The sequence below is a fragment of the Theropithecus gelada genome, chromosome 6 (genome assembly GCF_003255815.1).
Source record: "Theropithecus gelada isolate Dixy chromosome 6, Tgel_1.0, whole genome shotgun sequence".
In the NCBI taxonomy this organism is placed as follows: Eukaryota; Metazoa; Chordata; class Mammalia; order Primates; family Cercopithecidae; genus Theropithecus; species Theropithecus gelada.
This window is the reverse complement of record NC_037673.1, coordinates 129,050,430-129,063,020: the sequence shown is the minus strand read 5'-3', so window position 1 is coordinate 129,063,020 and position 12,591 is coordinate 129,050,430. Positions and strand designations below refer to the sequence as shown.

The window sequence follows — 12,591 nt, the reverse complement described above, 5'->3', positions numbered from 1 at the left end:
AAGGAATGCAGGTCGCGCAATGCAGCCCAGTCTCCATGGACCTCGTCCATTGATGCTTGCTGTCCCAGCCATTCCTGTGGTCCTTGAGTCAGGTGAATCTCACCTCTCTCCTCTTCTGTCAGTCCTGCAGGTCAGCACCCAGGAGAGTGCTTTCCAACCCCCACAGGCTTTGTCATGGAAAAACATGAGACTTCTCTGAGGGAGGGGCACTTAAGCAGAGTTAGGGATGAGCAGGCTTTAGCCAGGAGCAGGGGCTGCAGGGTGGGGTAAGTGCAGGCAGGGGACAGCCAGTGGAAGGCCCCGGGGGCACTGAAGAGAGGGCTCCCAGGAGGGGAGCATGGGCTGAGGGGACCCAGCCAGAGCACTGCAGGCACCCGTGACAGAGGCAGCTGGCCTGAATCAGGTGGGACGGTGGCAGGGAGAGCTATGGGCTCTTGAGTCATTTGTCCCAGCGCAGTGTCCAGGTTAAGACCTGGTGTCCTGGTGCCCACGGGACCTGGCTGGTTCTGAATCCCAGCTCTGGGTTACCTTGGAAAAGTTCCCCTGTCCAGGCTTCTCTGTAAAACTGGGCTGATTACAGGGGCAAGGGAATACTATAGAAGGTGACAAATATGAAGTGTTTGGTGTGGTGACTGACATGTCGCAAGCCCTCAGAAAATGCCATCTATCACCATCACCACGACCATCATCATTAATAGCACTTGGAAGTGACTGAATGTGGGGGTGAGGGAGAGCAGGAGGTCGCAGGTGGCCCCAGGTCTCTGGCTTGGGGAGGAGGCAGGGGAGGAGGGCAGGCGGCAGGTGGGAGCCACCAGCTAAGGGGCTGCTGCGGGCTATGCTCTGAGCACCGGGGAGGGTCCAGCCTGCAGGCAGTAGACATGGAGGTTGATTAAGCTGCGGGGAAGAACACAGTGTTGCTGGAAAAAGGGGTCCTGGTTCAGACCCCGAGAGAGGGTTCTTGGATCTCACACAGGAAGGAATTCAAGGCGAGGCGTGGAGTGCAGTAAAGAAGGGATGGTTTATTGAAAGCAACTCAGAGTAGGGTATCCTCAGAAAGCACGAGCAGGAATGCCTCATCTGCTAAAAGTTTTTCTTACATAGGGGTCTTGTCTATACAAAAGCCAAGCTTAGTTATGTCTGTGTGTGGATGGGCTGACAGTGTCACAAAATGTAGTACTTTGTTGATTTAAAGAACGTTTTATCCTTGGCCTTTTAGTGAGTAAGTACATCAATGCATTACTGTAACTATCTTGAAAGCATATACTGTTATGAGACATCAGGACACCCGGACATTCTGCTGTTGTGGGATTTTGTCCTTGCGGGCATGACTAAACTGTTTCCTTGGCATAAACATCTCATGACCATGGGTGGTGACTGGCAAGCTAGTTAATATCTTAATATGCCTAGCTAGTTTTAAGATGGAGTCGATTTTAAAATGGTGTCACCCTGGCTCTCCTCTGTTCCTGTTGACCTAACAATATGGCCAGGGGGTGAGAGAAGACAGGGGACAAGAAATGAGCCAGGGGACTCCCATGACGCTGGAAGGTGATGATGCAGGGCGCAGAGTCCTGGCGTGAGAGAGGCCCAGAGAGGAGGAGCAGTGGTCAGTGGCAGCGATGTTCCTCGTAGGTGAGGCTAGATAAGGAAAGACACACGTTGCTGCACAGAGTGATGAGTTGATAATCAGTGACCTCATGAAATGTCTGAGTGCAGTGGGGGCACAGGAAGGGGCCAGATGAGGTGGAACTCGGTATGGGCATCTGGGAGGGCAGCTGTGTTGGGCTGCAGGCTGCATCGGTGGTTGACAGCTGTGTTCTGAATGGGACACAATCAGCACAGGCTGCCCCAGCTCAGTGAGTGGCAGCTCCGTCCTTGCAGTTGTTCACACACAACACAGGAACACCTCACACACTCACCTCCAGGCCATCCCAAAGCCTCTCCCTTCACTGATGTGACATCTCGGATTGGTGTTGGTGGGGAAGGGACAGGGGTAGACATGGAACAAAATTGACAAAATTGGCCATGAGTTGCTCATTGTTGACGCTGGGCAATGGATGCTTGGGAGTGACTTTTGTGTATATTTGAAATTTTCTGTAATAGAAGATTTTAAAAATGTAATTGCATAGCAGATATAAATAATATTAACATATATGCACATTTATATATTATATATCTATACTTTATGCATTCTATAATATACTATTTAAGTAAATAATATATACAGTAGCAGTATAATGTATACATGTATCTTACACACACGCCCCTCTCCAGTCCTCCACTACCACACGCACCATTGCTCCCCACCAGCATCTCTGCGGGAGCCTTGGTGCTCATCTCCCTGTTTCGCACTCGCCCCCACATTGCGTTCTCCACACAGCAGCCACGGTGACTTTGTTAAAATGTGAGTCAGACTGGCAGGGCGCAGTGGCTCACGCCTGTAATCCCAGTACTTTGGGAGGCCGAGGCGGGCGGATCACGAGGTCAGGAGATCGAGACCATCCTGGCTAACACGGTGAAACCCCATCTCTACTAAAAATACAAAAAATTAGCCGGGTGTGGCGGCAGGCGCCTGTAGTCCCAGCTACTCGGGAGGCTGAGGCAGGAGAATGGCGTGAACCCAGGAGGTGGAGCTTGCAGTGAGCCAAGATTGCATCACTGCACTCCAGCCTGGGTGACAGAGCGAGACTCCGTCTCAAAACAAAAAAACAAAACAAAAAAAACAAATGCATGTCAGACCACATCACTCCATCCCACTTAAAGTGAAGCCTAGTCCTGGCCTCTGAGGTCCTGCTGGGCTCCTGCTGCCCTCGCCACAGGTCCTACTCCAGCCCGAGGGTCACCCGTGAGTGCTGGGAAGGGCATCCCCAGCTTGCTCTTGCTCAAGACCTTAGCACCTGCAGTTCCCTTTCCCTTTATTACTTTGCTCCCATTTGTGCACGGCTGTCCCCTCCCCTTGTTTCATCCCGATCTCAGTTCTCATTGTATTGCATGGGGAGGATTTCTCCAACCTTCCCGTGTAACACGGCGCCCTCCCTGCCGTGCAGCCCCGGTCTGTTCTGTCTCCCTCGGTAGTGGTTACCACCGCCCAACACACTGAGTGCTCTCTTGTTGGCTTAGTCTGTCTCCCTGCTAGAAGCAACCTTGTTTTATTTAGTGGACCCCCAGCACCTAGAACAGGGTCTGACACCCAGGCCAGGCCTCAATCCATACTTGTCGAATGAATGAGTGGAGCTCCATTTCCGCGGAGTCACTGAGATGTGGCTGAAGTAACAACACTAGAAGTCAGGGATACAGCTGGGGCTTGAAGCCAGGGCTGGTTTCACCCTAAGCTGTATGTTCTGCCTGTGTCCCTGAGAGGGGAAGGGATGGGACCCAGAGCACAGTCACATGGAGGGCCTCATCCAAGGGCACAGGGACCGAGGGGAGGAGGGAGCTGAGGCAGGCAGGCAGTGGTATAGACTGCTTTGCAGAGCTGTGGGGAAGTAGCTCTGCAGGCCGCTGGCTTCTCTTGCCTTTCAGAAGCAGGTGGAAGGTCCTTTTCCCAAGAGAGGCAGAGCTGCTGAGGAGGCTGCAGGAATGCGCCATCTGTCCCTATAGTGTTAATGTCACTTCAGCCTCAGAGCTAGATGGGCGGCCCACCCTTTCCCTTCCCACTCCCACTGGCTCCTGTGCCCTGGCAGGCCAGGGCCTGGTGAAGACCCCCAAGAAGGCAGCACCTTCCTCTGTCTTTGACAATGCAAGATCTGATGGGTCCAAGAGTGCCAGCCCGTGGGAGTTGCAGTGCCAGGCCTGCCTGGCTGAGGGGCTGCCTTGCAGGCCCCTGCAGACCCCCCCCTCCTCTCCTGAGGGGGCCAGCTCCTGAGGGAGGACTTAGGCTGGTCTGAGGGGTGCTGGTGCTGGTCCAGCGGGGGAATGCTGCAGCCAGGTCTCCTCACCAGCCTGTCTCGGTACATTCCCTCCATGATGCAGACATCACGTTCATGTTCTTTTTGCTTTTTTAAAATGAAATTTATCTTTGTCTCCCATTGGAAAATGAATGCATGCTCATTATAGAAAATGTGGGAACAGATCAGAAGAAAGAAGAGTAAATAAAAATTGCTTTTTCCAATGTGGCATCACCACAGCTCCTCTGGCACAGGGTCCTGGGCTGGGCAGGGAGTCATGGACCATGTGGCCAACAGGCCATCGGGCTGTGGGTCTACAGGGGATGCCATGGGTGGCTCAGGCCTTCCTCCCTTGAGGGTTTGGGGAAGTGGTGCCGGCCCCTGCACGCTTGTCCGTAGTGATGCAGAGAGCGGAGCTGACAAGAGTTGCTATATTTAATTTTGGTGCCTGCGTCACCTCTGACCACACAGCAGCGTCTACCCGGGCAGGCAGCACATGGCTGGGGGTGTTTCTGAACGACACTGTGAGAGAATCACTTTCCACAAGAAAAGGTATAGTGGAGGGGAAGGGAGAGACAGCAACAGAAAGTGAGGTCGTAAGTAGAAAATTGCTTCTGGGATTTCAAATGGCTTTGTCATGGGGCCCGCCCTTGCTGCCGAGAAATCAGTTGATCTGGGAAAGTTTGTTGCAAACCCTTGCCCTCTTGCTTTTGGGTGGAGCTGAGAAATGAATGAAGATAATGGGGCTTTATGAGTGTGGGGGAGGGCAGCTGAGGAGACAGCACCAGTCCTGACCCCAGCTTGGACCCCTAGAAAGGCCAGATAGGAGCTGACCAGCGTGTCCCTGGCCAGGCAGTCCTGTCTGGAACATAGTCAGCCTGGCCCCAGCCGGGCCTCCTTAGAAGGGAGGCAGGCGAAGCGGGGAACAGGTTTGCAGTGTGTTACCATGGACCAGCTAGATGAAGATCATAAGCAGAAGACGTTTCTCTTTGACCATAATGAAAAAGTGATAAGCCGCTGGGCCAGATGAAGTCCAGGCTTCAAGCTGCTGCCTCTGTCACAAGGAAATAAGAGATGGGCCTGGTCCCCCTGGGGCCTGCTCCTTCTCGTCCTGCGCGGGACAGGGGGCCAGCCTCGGAGAAACCCGCCAAGTGACTGGGAGTGTTTTCTGACACCTCATCTGAGCAGCAAACTGAGGTGTTTGGTTCACCGGAAACTCGCGTGTATCTCACTTCTCACTTAAGCCCAGCCCCTCTTCCAGTGAAACCTCCTGGGCTGGGGTTCCCGAGGTGCCAAGGGGCTCCCCGACCTGGGCCCCATGGTCAGCGTCTTCCTCCCACTCACCAAGCACTCTTCTCCCTTTTCAACCCCCTTCTCTCTGAGCCCTGCTGAGGGCTTGCCTTGTTTATGAAAGAACTTAGGCCACGTGGTTAGAGAAAACTCCCAGCAAACACCGCCAGGGGTCAGTCCCCCGGGAGGGAGGTTCCCAGCCACAGTTGCAGCCACTGACACTTACCTACCTTGTTCTCTCTTCCTTTCTCGTTCCTGACAGGGCCCTCTCCCTGTCGCCACCAGCTGCAGCTCGGTTCTGTGGCTCCGTAAGGCGTCCCTCATAGCTGGAGAGCCCCATGCCCTCTCCAGCACAGGGCGCACTGCCAGTGACCACAGGCCCCCTTCCTGGGGGGCAGCCTGGAAGGTGTGAGAGACAGGAGCTCCACAGTGGCTGAGGAAGTGGCAAGCTGCAGACTCCTAGTGGTGGGGCCCGGGACGGCCATTGGCCGTCCGCACTGTGCACCTGCCTCGCAGGCCATCCTGAATGTGTGGCTCAGAGCAGGGCCTTGGAGGATCCCGAGGAACTCTGCCCCACATCAGTCTCAATTCCAGTCTTTGTTCTTGAAGGAGTCACGTGGAATTTCACTGGAAGGGTTTCCATCTTCTTTCTGGATAGGCAGGGCAATACTTTGGCTGGCAGAGAGGACATGGGTCAAAGATGGGAGATGGATTGCTAGGTCCTGTTTACAAAGTCATTGCCCTCCATAAATATCCTTCCAGCCTTAAACCCTAGACTCAGAATGCCGAGACCCTGAATCCCACCCACCTCCTCTGGCTTCCGAGACTCTCCCACCCTCCGCGGAAGCAGCCGCTGCTCACCTCCAGAGGGGAGGCCCTCCCGAGGGAGGACATACAGCTCTCCGCAGCAGACCCTGTGTTGTGTCTACAGAGTTCTTTCTGGGGCTCAACCTGGAGTGCATGTGGTGTCTTGGTTGTCACTAGCCCAGGTGTCTGCTGTGGTGGTCCCCTGCAGGTATTCCCTCAGCACATGTGACAGGACTTAATAGGCTTGGCACCAGAGAGCTGGTCCTGTCCCCTGCCCGGGACAGCCTGCTGGAGACCCAGTTCTTGCACCACCACCCTCTTCACCCCCACAGTCTTCTCTCCTCTGGGCCAAGTGTCCCCTGCCCCTGCACTGTCGGGTTTGCCTTCTTCCCTTGCCTCTCCCTGGGGAAAGTGAGTGGTTCTGGAGTAGCTGACTGCCATCATCAGCCCCCTGGTCAACTCCCTGCCATGTCCTCTGCTGTTGCGTGAATGACACAGCCGTGAGCAGCAGAGGGCAGCTGCCTTCAGGGACTTCTGAGCATCACTGTGGTGTCCTCGTGGGGCTCTGGGCTCCCCAGGGAGGGCGCCTGCCTGCCACTACAAGTTTGAGACTGGTCCTTGATGACTATCACCCACTGCAAAGGCATCCCATCCTGGAGCCACCCTCTGCCCTGGGCACCTCCCAGAGAGTCACAATGAAAAACGTTGCTGACGGGCATGGCCTGGAGCTGTGGCTTGGTAAGGCCTGCTGGTCTCTGCACTCCAGCTGCTGGCCAGGGCCAAGGGAGAAGCAACAAGAGCTGCTGAGGAGTGGCCTAGCCAGAGCCCTGTTCACAGAGGCAGTGTGTGTGTGCACCTTAATGGTGAGAGCTGTCCAGAAAGGCAATGGGCTGCCTCTCAAAAATAGTAGGGAACTCCGTGTCAGTGAGATGGCCCAAACAGGTTGATGACAATCTTACAGAGGGAAAAACTCCATTCAGGACAGGTGACATTTGGACAGAAATAGGCAGGGTGGTTAAGTGTGTGGGCTTTGGAGTTAAAGTGAGTTTTGGGCCCCAATCCCAGCTTTGCTTCTTTACCTCAGATGAGCTCTGAGGCCCCAGGATCCCAGTGAGGAAGTAGCTATGTGACCTTAGGCAAACCACCCACGCTCTCTGAGCCTCACAGTTCTCATCGGCCTCCTGGGTTGTGAGGGAGACATGAATGTGTGGGTGGTGCCAGACACAGCTGGCCAGTCCTCAGGAGATGTGATCGTGAGACTTCCTGGGTCTCCGTCTGCTCTTCATGCCCTCCTTGAACCCTGACAGCCTGGCCCAAGTCTCTCCGTCCTCGCTGGCACGGCAGACAGAAGGTGGGGCTTCCTTCAGGCCATGTCCCCACCCCCAGGAGCTAGCTTGCTTTCAGCCAGGTCACTGCACCCCATCCTCACTGTAATCCATCCCAGTCCCCTCCTCCAACCCGCCAGCCTCCCAAAGAGCTCCTCAGAGTCTTCAGACCACCCACCAGTGTCCCCAAAGGCCAAAATGAAAGACAAATACCATCAGGCCTATTCGTCACCAACTTTATTTCTGGCTTCAGTTTGATAGTCAATGAAACAACTTGTTCAATGTCCCCTCCCCCAGTGTTCAAGGTACCCTTCTATATATTATTAACTCTTTGCTAACATATTTAATATTTAAATACAAGGAAAAACAATAAATTACTCGTTGGCTGAGAGCTGGCTGCTGGCTGGCAGACAGGAGCAGCTGTTCTGCTCCTCTCCTGACCCTGCCTCGGATGAGGCTTCGAGGCCCCAGGACCCCAGTGAGGTAGCAGAATTCTGTACACAGTACTTATTACCAGGGACTCCTGGTGTCCACTGCTTTAGTGCTGGGGCCCTGAGTCTCTGAACCCTTGGCTCCAAGTGCCAGCAGCCACAGTCTTTCCCAGTCCCCAACGCTGACAAACACACTCATTTAAATAACACACAAAAATAAATAAGGCCAAGAAGAAATGTGCCTGAGCTGCTCTCTGCCTCAGTTGCCTGTGTGTGAAGTGGGTACCTCTCCCACCACATGTCTGGCAAGGGGGGCACCCACTGTAATGCTACAGTGTGCTCTAGGGCAGGGGAGGGGTGTAGGGACGCGTCATCCCTGGATCCACTGAGCTCAGGGCCCTGGACAGAGGAGGCCCACCAGGCTGAGCCCTGGGCAAGGGGAAGGCTGGGGTCGGCTAGGCTGAAGACAGGCAGCACAGGCTGAGGTCTAAGCTAAGGAATTTTACCCCCTCCCTAACCCTCTTCCCCACCTCCCCAAGACACTTTTGACAACAGAAAGAAAAATGAATCTGCAACTTCAATAGTCAGGTCCTGTCTCTGCAAATAATGGTGCTTTCGATGTTTCAGTTGAACTGTCCCTCGCGAAAAAGTTTCTTTAAATGTAAGAGCAGATCCTTTACAAACTGGGCCACCTCGATTTTGGTGTCTCGGACACGCAAGCTGGAAAACTGCTGCAAGACAAAGAGGCCAGCGCGTGAGTGGGACGCCAGAGGGCAGAACGGCCCGCACAAACCAGGGGCTTTCCAGGGACTGTCTCATTCAGTCCTCACGGAAGTCCCCATGAGGTGAGTACTGTTAGTACCTCTACTGTACAGATGTGGACATTGAGGCCCAGGTAGGAGTCAGGAGCCCTTGAGCCCAGGTCCTGTAAATCCCGAAGGCCATGTCCCTGCTGCCACAATGGCCCCAGCCCTGGGTAGACACACACCTTGGGTATTCAGCCAGCTTCCCTTCAGTGAGCCCAGGGTTGGCAGGAGGGGGTGCAGGGTGGGGGTGGGAGGTTGGGGGGCACCTTACCCCAGCTGAGACCTTGTGCGGGCAGAATCCGTTCAGCATCCTCTGGGTCTTCTCGATGGCACTGCAGCCTGACACGTTGATCAGGGATTCCAGGGCTGCACAGTACTGTGGAGAGGGGACACTGAGGGGTCAGGCCCTGCTGGGGTGGCTGCCTTTTGTGAGTCTGCAGGAAGATGGGGCTGATATGCCTGGTGCAGATGAGTCTGGGTGTTGGGAAGGGCCCAGATTATTGGGGGAGGGAGGAGAGCGCTTGAAGCTTGCTTGGAACCCCAGCCATGGAAGGGAGTCTCAGAGAAGACGGGCCCAAGGCCTGGAGCCTCTGCCCCATCCTCCCTGCACCTGAAGGTCCTTACCACGCCAGCTGTCAGGTTGATGCTCCACACCATGCTGCCATTGCAGAGCGGGGCCTGCGGGAACAAAGTGACAGTGAGCAGAGTGCTGGCAGGGGTCGTGGGCCTGCCCTGCCAGCCCAGGCCAGGTCTGCACCAGCACAGGCCCCACACGCATCCCTCGTGTGGCGCAGAGGCAGGCCTGGCAGCCCCTCAGCGTTCCTGAGCTTCGTTTTCTGCTTTGAACAGCGAGCGTGGGGGTGAGGACCCATGTATAGGGTCTTGGAATTAAAAAAAAAAAAAATTGAGTGACACCACTAGTAAGGGACAAGCTGCATGCGAGGCTTGCCATAGTCAGGGCAAGAGGACAGGGGCCTGTGGAAAGGGCCAGGGTGGGGATGAGTGAAGTAGTGGTGGCCTGGGCCACTGTTGACCAAGACAAATCAGATGGGAGGCAGTGGGGGTCTGGTGTATTAAATGCCCTGCCTTCTGATTGTCAGGGAACATTGCAGTTAGGAGCATGGGCACTCTGGTGTTGGCCAGGCCTGGCTTGAATCCAGCCTCTGTCACTTAACCTCACTGAACCTTAGCAGAATGGGTTCATTGTACCTGCCTCTTGAGGTGGCTGGCAGTGATGAAATGACACATAAAGCACGTGTTTCAGGCCTGGTGTAAGCAGCGCTCAAGACATGTGAGCTGTTACTAGTGAGGCAAGGAGTGGACTCTACTCACAAATCCTCCTGTAAGGGCAGGCCTATTACGGTGCTGGGGAGAATGGCTGCATTATTATGGTCAAAATCCAGCTGGCAAATGCCACATGGTTCTGGGAGGGTGCTGGCCCTTCTCTGCTGTCCTGTGTTCAGGAATGGCCGAGTAGGAGCTGGCAGTGGCGGACAAGGCCAGGCCAGGAGAGCAGGGAGCCCCTGGGGACTCTGCCAGACCCCTTCATAGGTCCATCCACACTGCTGAGCCCCCCAGCCCAGCTCCTCTCTCTCTCATGGCTGGGCCAGGCCTTGGTCCATGGGGATTCTTCCTGACCCATAGGCATCTTAGGATCCAAGCCCAGCCTGCTCATTACCTCATCCTGGGAATCACCCGCCCTGGAGCCCTCATAGCTAAGACCCTGGCTAGCCGACACTCACCTTCTGGTTCTGGGTGATGTTGACCAGCTCCTCAATGAGCTCCCTGAGGGCTGTAGAGGGAGGCACAGGGCTTGGGGAGGCAAAGCCGCCGAGGCAAGTGAGAGCAATGACCATGGTCAACAAGAGCGCCATGAGGCCCAGTGCCAACAGGAGAGGATTGAGGAGCGGACGCATAGGCTGGGTGGCTTGTGGCCTTGGCGTCTTGTGGCAGCTTTTATAGGCCCAAGTGGTGACGCCTGACACCATGGTCTCTGCTTTTTCAGGCACTATCTAGAAACCACATCTTTACTCATCTTGATTTTACTTTGTGGAAAATCCAGTGTCGCATAAAGGAAAGAGTTTGATTTCTCGTGGACTTATTGAGAAGGGTCCAGGGCAGAGTTTCCAAGATCTGGGTGGGTTTAATTCCAGCGGCAGGCAAGGGACCCTGAGAGCGGCATGGCATCTGCAATGCTGCCCTGAGTTCCAGCAGTTTTGCCTGTGACAACCCTGAGTACCTGGACAGCTGACCCAACTCTGAGCTCCTGTCCTCAGACCCTTTTGTGTCACCGGAAGTGCTGGGCAGATAGTGCACTGTGGCTGTGGCCACAGTCTACCAGCTATGGGAATTCGGGGAGTTTTACTTTTTTAATAAACCAGTCTTTTAAATTACTTAAGTAATACTTGCTTGGATACAAAATTCAAACAGGCAATAGAAGAGTAAAGTTCACTTCTTTTGGCTTGCCTAATTCCTCCTTGGCCCCACTGTGGGAGGGACTGTCAAAAGTCAGATTTCCAGGTCTCCACTGAGCGATCCAGACAGGTTCAGAGGTCTTCCTGGGACCTTTTTTGGTGTTTTTTGTTTTTTTGGAGATGGGATCTCACTATGTTACCTGCCTAGGTTGGCCTCCAACTCCTGGACTTAAGCGATCCCCCCACCTCAGCTTCCAGAGTGGCTGGGAGTAGTGTGCACCAGTGTCTGGCCCCTTTAATGTAAAGTGCACGGGCCATCCTGCTGGGAAACTCTTAACCGGGCCAGGCTGGCAGCCTTAGTTCAGGCCAGAGATTATAAGTGTTCCTAGTGCCACTGGGACTTGGGGTGATCCCGTTTGCTCACCAGTCTCTGCAGGATCAACCCCTGCCGTCTGGGGGCCTCAAGTTTCCCTTCTGCAGAATGAGTGCTGTGGAGGGGCGGCTCCTGGGCCTGGCCCCTGCAGCCATGTCGCCTTTTCCTGCTCTTCCCTCATTTTCCTAGAAGTCCTCCAGAAACCCCCACAACAGAGGCCACGGCATTTGCCTGTTGGGTGTTGATGTCAAGATTTCTCCTTTACCCACTTCCTCCCCGAGCCAGCGCCTCCCCAGCCCCCCTCTCTGCCTGCTCAGGCTCCCTCCGTCCTGTCCTCAATGGGGCTCAACCTCCTCACAAGGGTGTGCTTATGACCTGTGCCACAAGGGATGCTGGATTCCCGCCCAGAGGCATCCCAAGCTTGCTCACCCTCTCTTCCCACAGGGAATATCATTCCCACCCTCTCTGTCCACACTCGAAGCTTCCCAGCCCAGCTGCTGGCCCTGACTCCCAAAAGTCTGCCCCTTCCCCTCGAGGGCCCCCAGTGCCTGGAGTGCCGCTACTTGGCTGTGTGACCCCTCTACGGGCCTGTTTCCTAACCTGTAGTAGAGAGTCCATGGCATCTCCCATAGGGTCTCCATCATGGGGGAAGCAGCGGGGAACTACCCTGGGCTGTGCAACTCCCGGTGCCCCGCCCGGATGAGTCAACGCCCCCGTAACCCCCACGGCTACCAAAAGCCCAGCCGGGAGCGGTGGGCAGGCGCGCCCCCGCGCGTGGGAGAAGGCGCTGGCGCGGCGGTTGCGGCGGCGATGGCCCGCGGAGATAGGGGAGTGGCCTTATGTAACAGGAGATAGGCCCGATAAGCGGGATCTGCGCGGCCGGGCCCTCCTCCACGGCCTCCGGCGGTGGCCGGTGCGGGAAGCAGGGGTGGGCGCGCAGACCGGCCTGTCTGGAAGCTACGGAGGCTGGCGAGGGGGCGGCAAAAGTGGAAGTGGTGGTCCCAGCGCCAGGCAGGGCAGGGGCCAGCTGGACACCTGGGCCCGCGGCGCCCCGTGCACCAGTGCGCACCGGCGAGGGCGGGAGCGGCGGAGGGGCCGAGGCGCACACGTGCTCCTCCAGCACCGGCCGTATCAGGCCGAGGGATCCTGCGGGCCCGGCCGAGCGGCAGCACCTGCCCTCGAGGGTGGTCTCCGCGGACCGAGGCGTGCCGGGCCGTGCGGAGAGGCGCGGCCCAGATGGCTACATCAGAGGGTCTGTTGC

The 12,591-nt window shown here is 55.8% G+C and overlaps 1 protein-coding gene across 3 annotated transcripts; it reads right to left on the bottom strand.

The window, feature by feature from the left end:
- Positions 1-7,533: 7,533 nt before the first annotated feature.
- Positions 7,534-12,394, bottom strand: IL13 (interleukin 13). 3 transcript variants are annotated; one of them, XM_025388531.1, is made up of 5 exons: positions 11,997-12,394; positions 11,382-11,561; positions 9,168-9,221; positions 8,815-8,919; positions 7,534-8,468 (listed from the first exon to the last, which is right to left on the bottom strand). In XM_025388531.1, the coding sequence occupies exons 3-5, from the start codon at positions 9,198-9,200 to the stop codon at positions 8,361-8,363; spliced, it is 246 nt and encodes an 81-aa protein (XP_025244316.1). In that variant the 5' UTR covers positions 9,201-9,221; positions 11,382-11,561; positions 11,997-12,394; the 3' UTR covers positions 7,534-8,360. The 3 variants fall into 3 exon arrangements, with proteins under 3 accessions (XP_025244316.1, XP_025244318.1, XP_025244315.1); XM_025388533.1 differs by lacking the exon at positions 11,382-11,561 and adding an exon at positions 10,286-10,355; XM_025388530.1 differs by lacking the exons at positions 11,382-11,561; positions 11,997-12,394 and adding an exon at positions 10,286-10,467.
- Between the last annotated feature and the right edge of the window lie 197 nt (positions 12,395-12,591).

Bases quoted from the DNA above. Each gene is read 5' to 3' on its own strand.
- IL13 (XM_025388530.1), bottom strand. From the start codon at position 10,459: ATGCGTCCGCTCCTCAATCCTCTCCTGTTGGCACTGGGCCTCATGGCG. The intron at 9,222-10,285 runs GTGAGTGTCGGC...TTGTTCCCGCAG, and splicing joins ACATCACCCAGAACCAGAAG to GCCCCGCTCTGCAATGGCAG. The intron at 8,469-8,814 runs GTAAGGTGCCCC...TTTGTCTTGCAG, and splicing joins CGCACAAGGTCTCAGCTGGG to CAGTTTTCCAGCTTGCGTGT.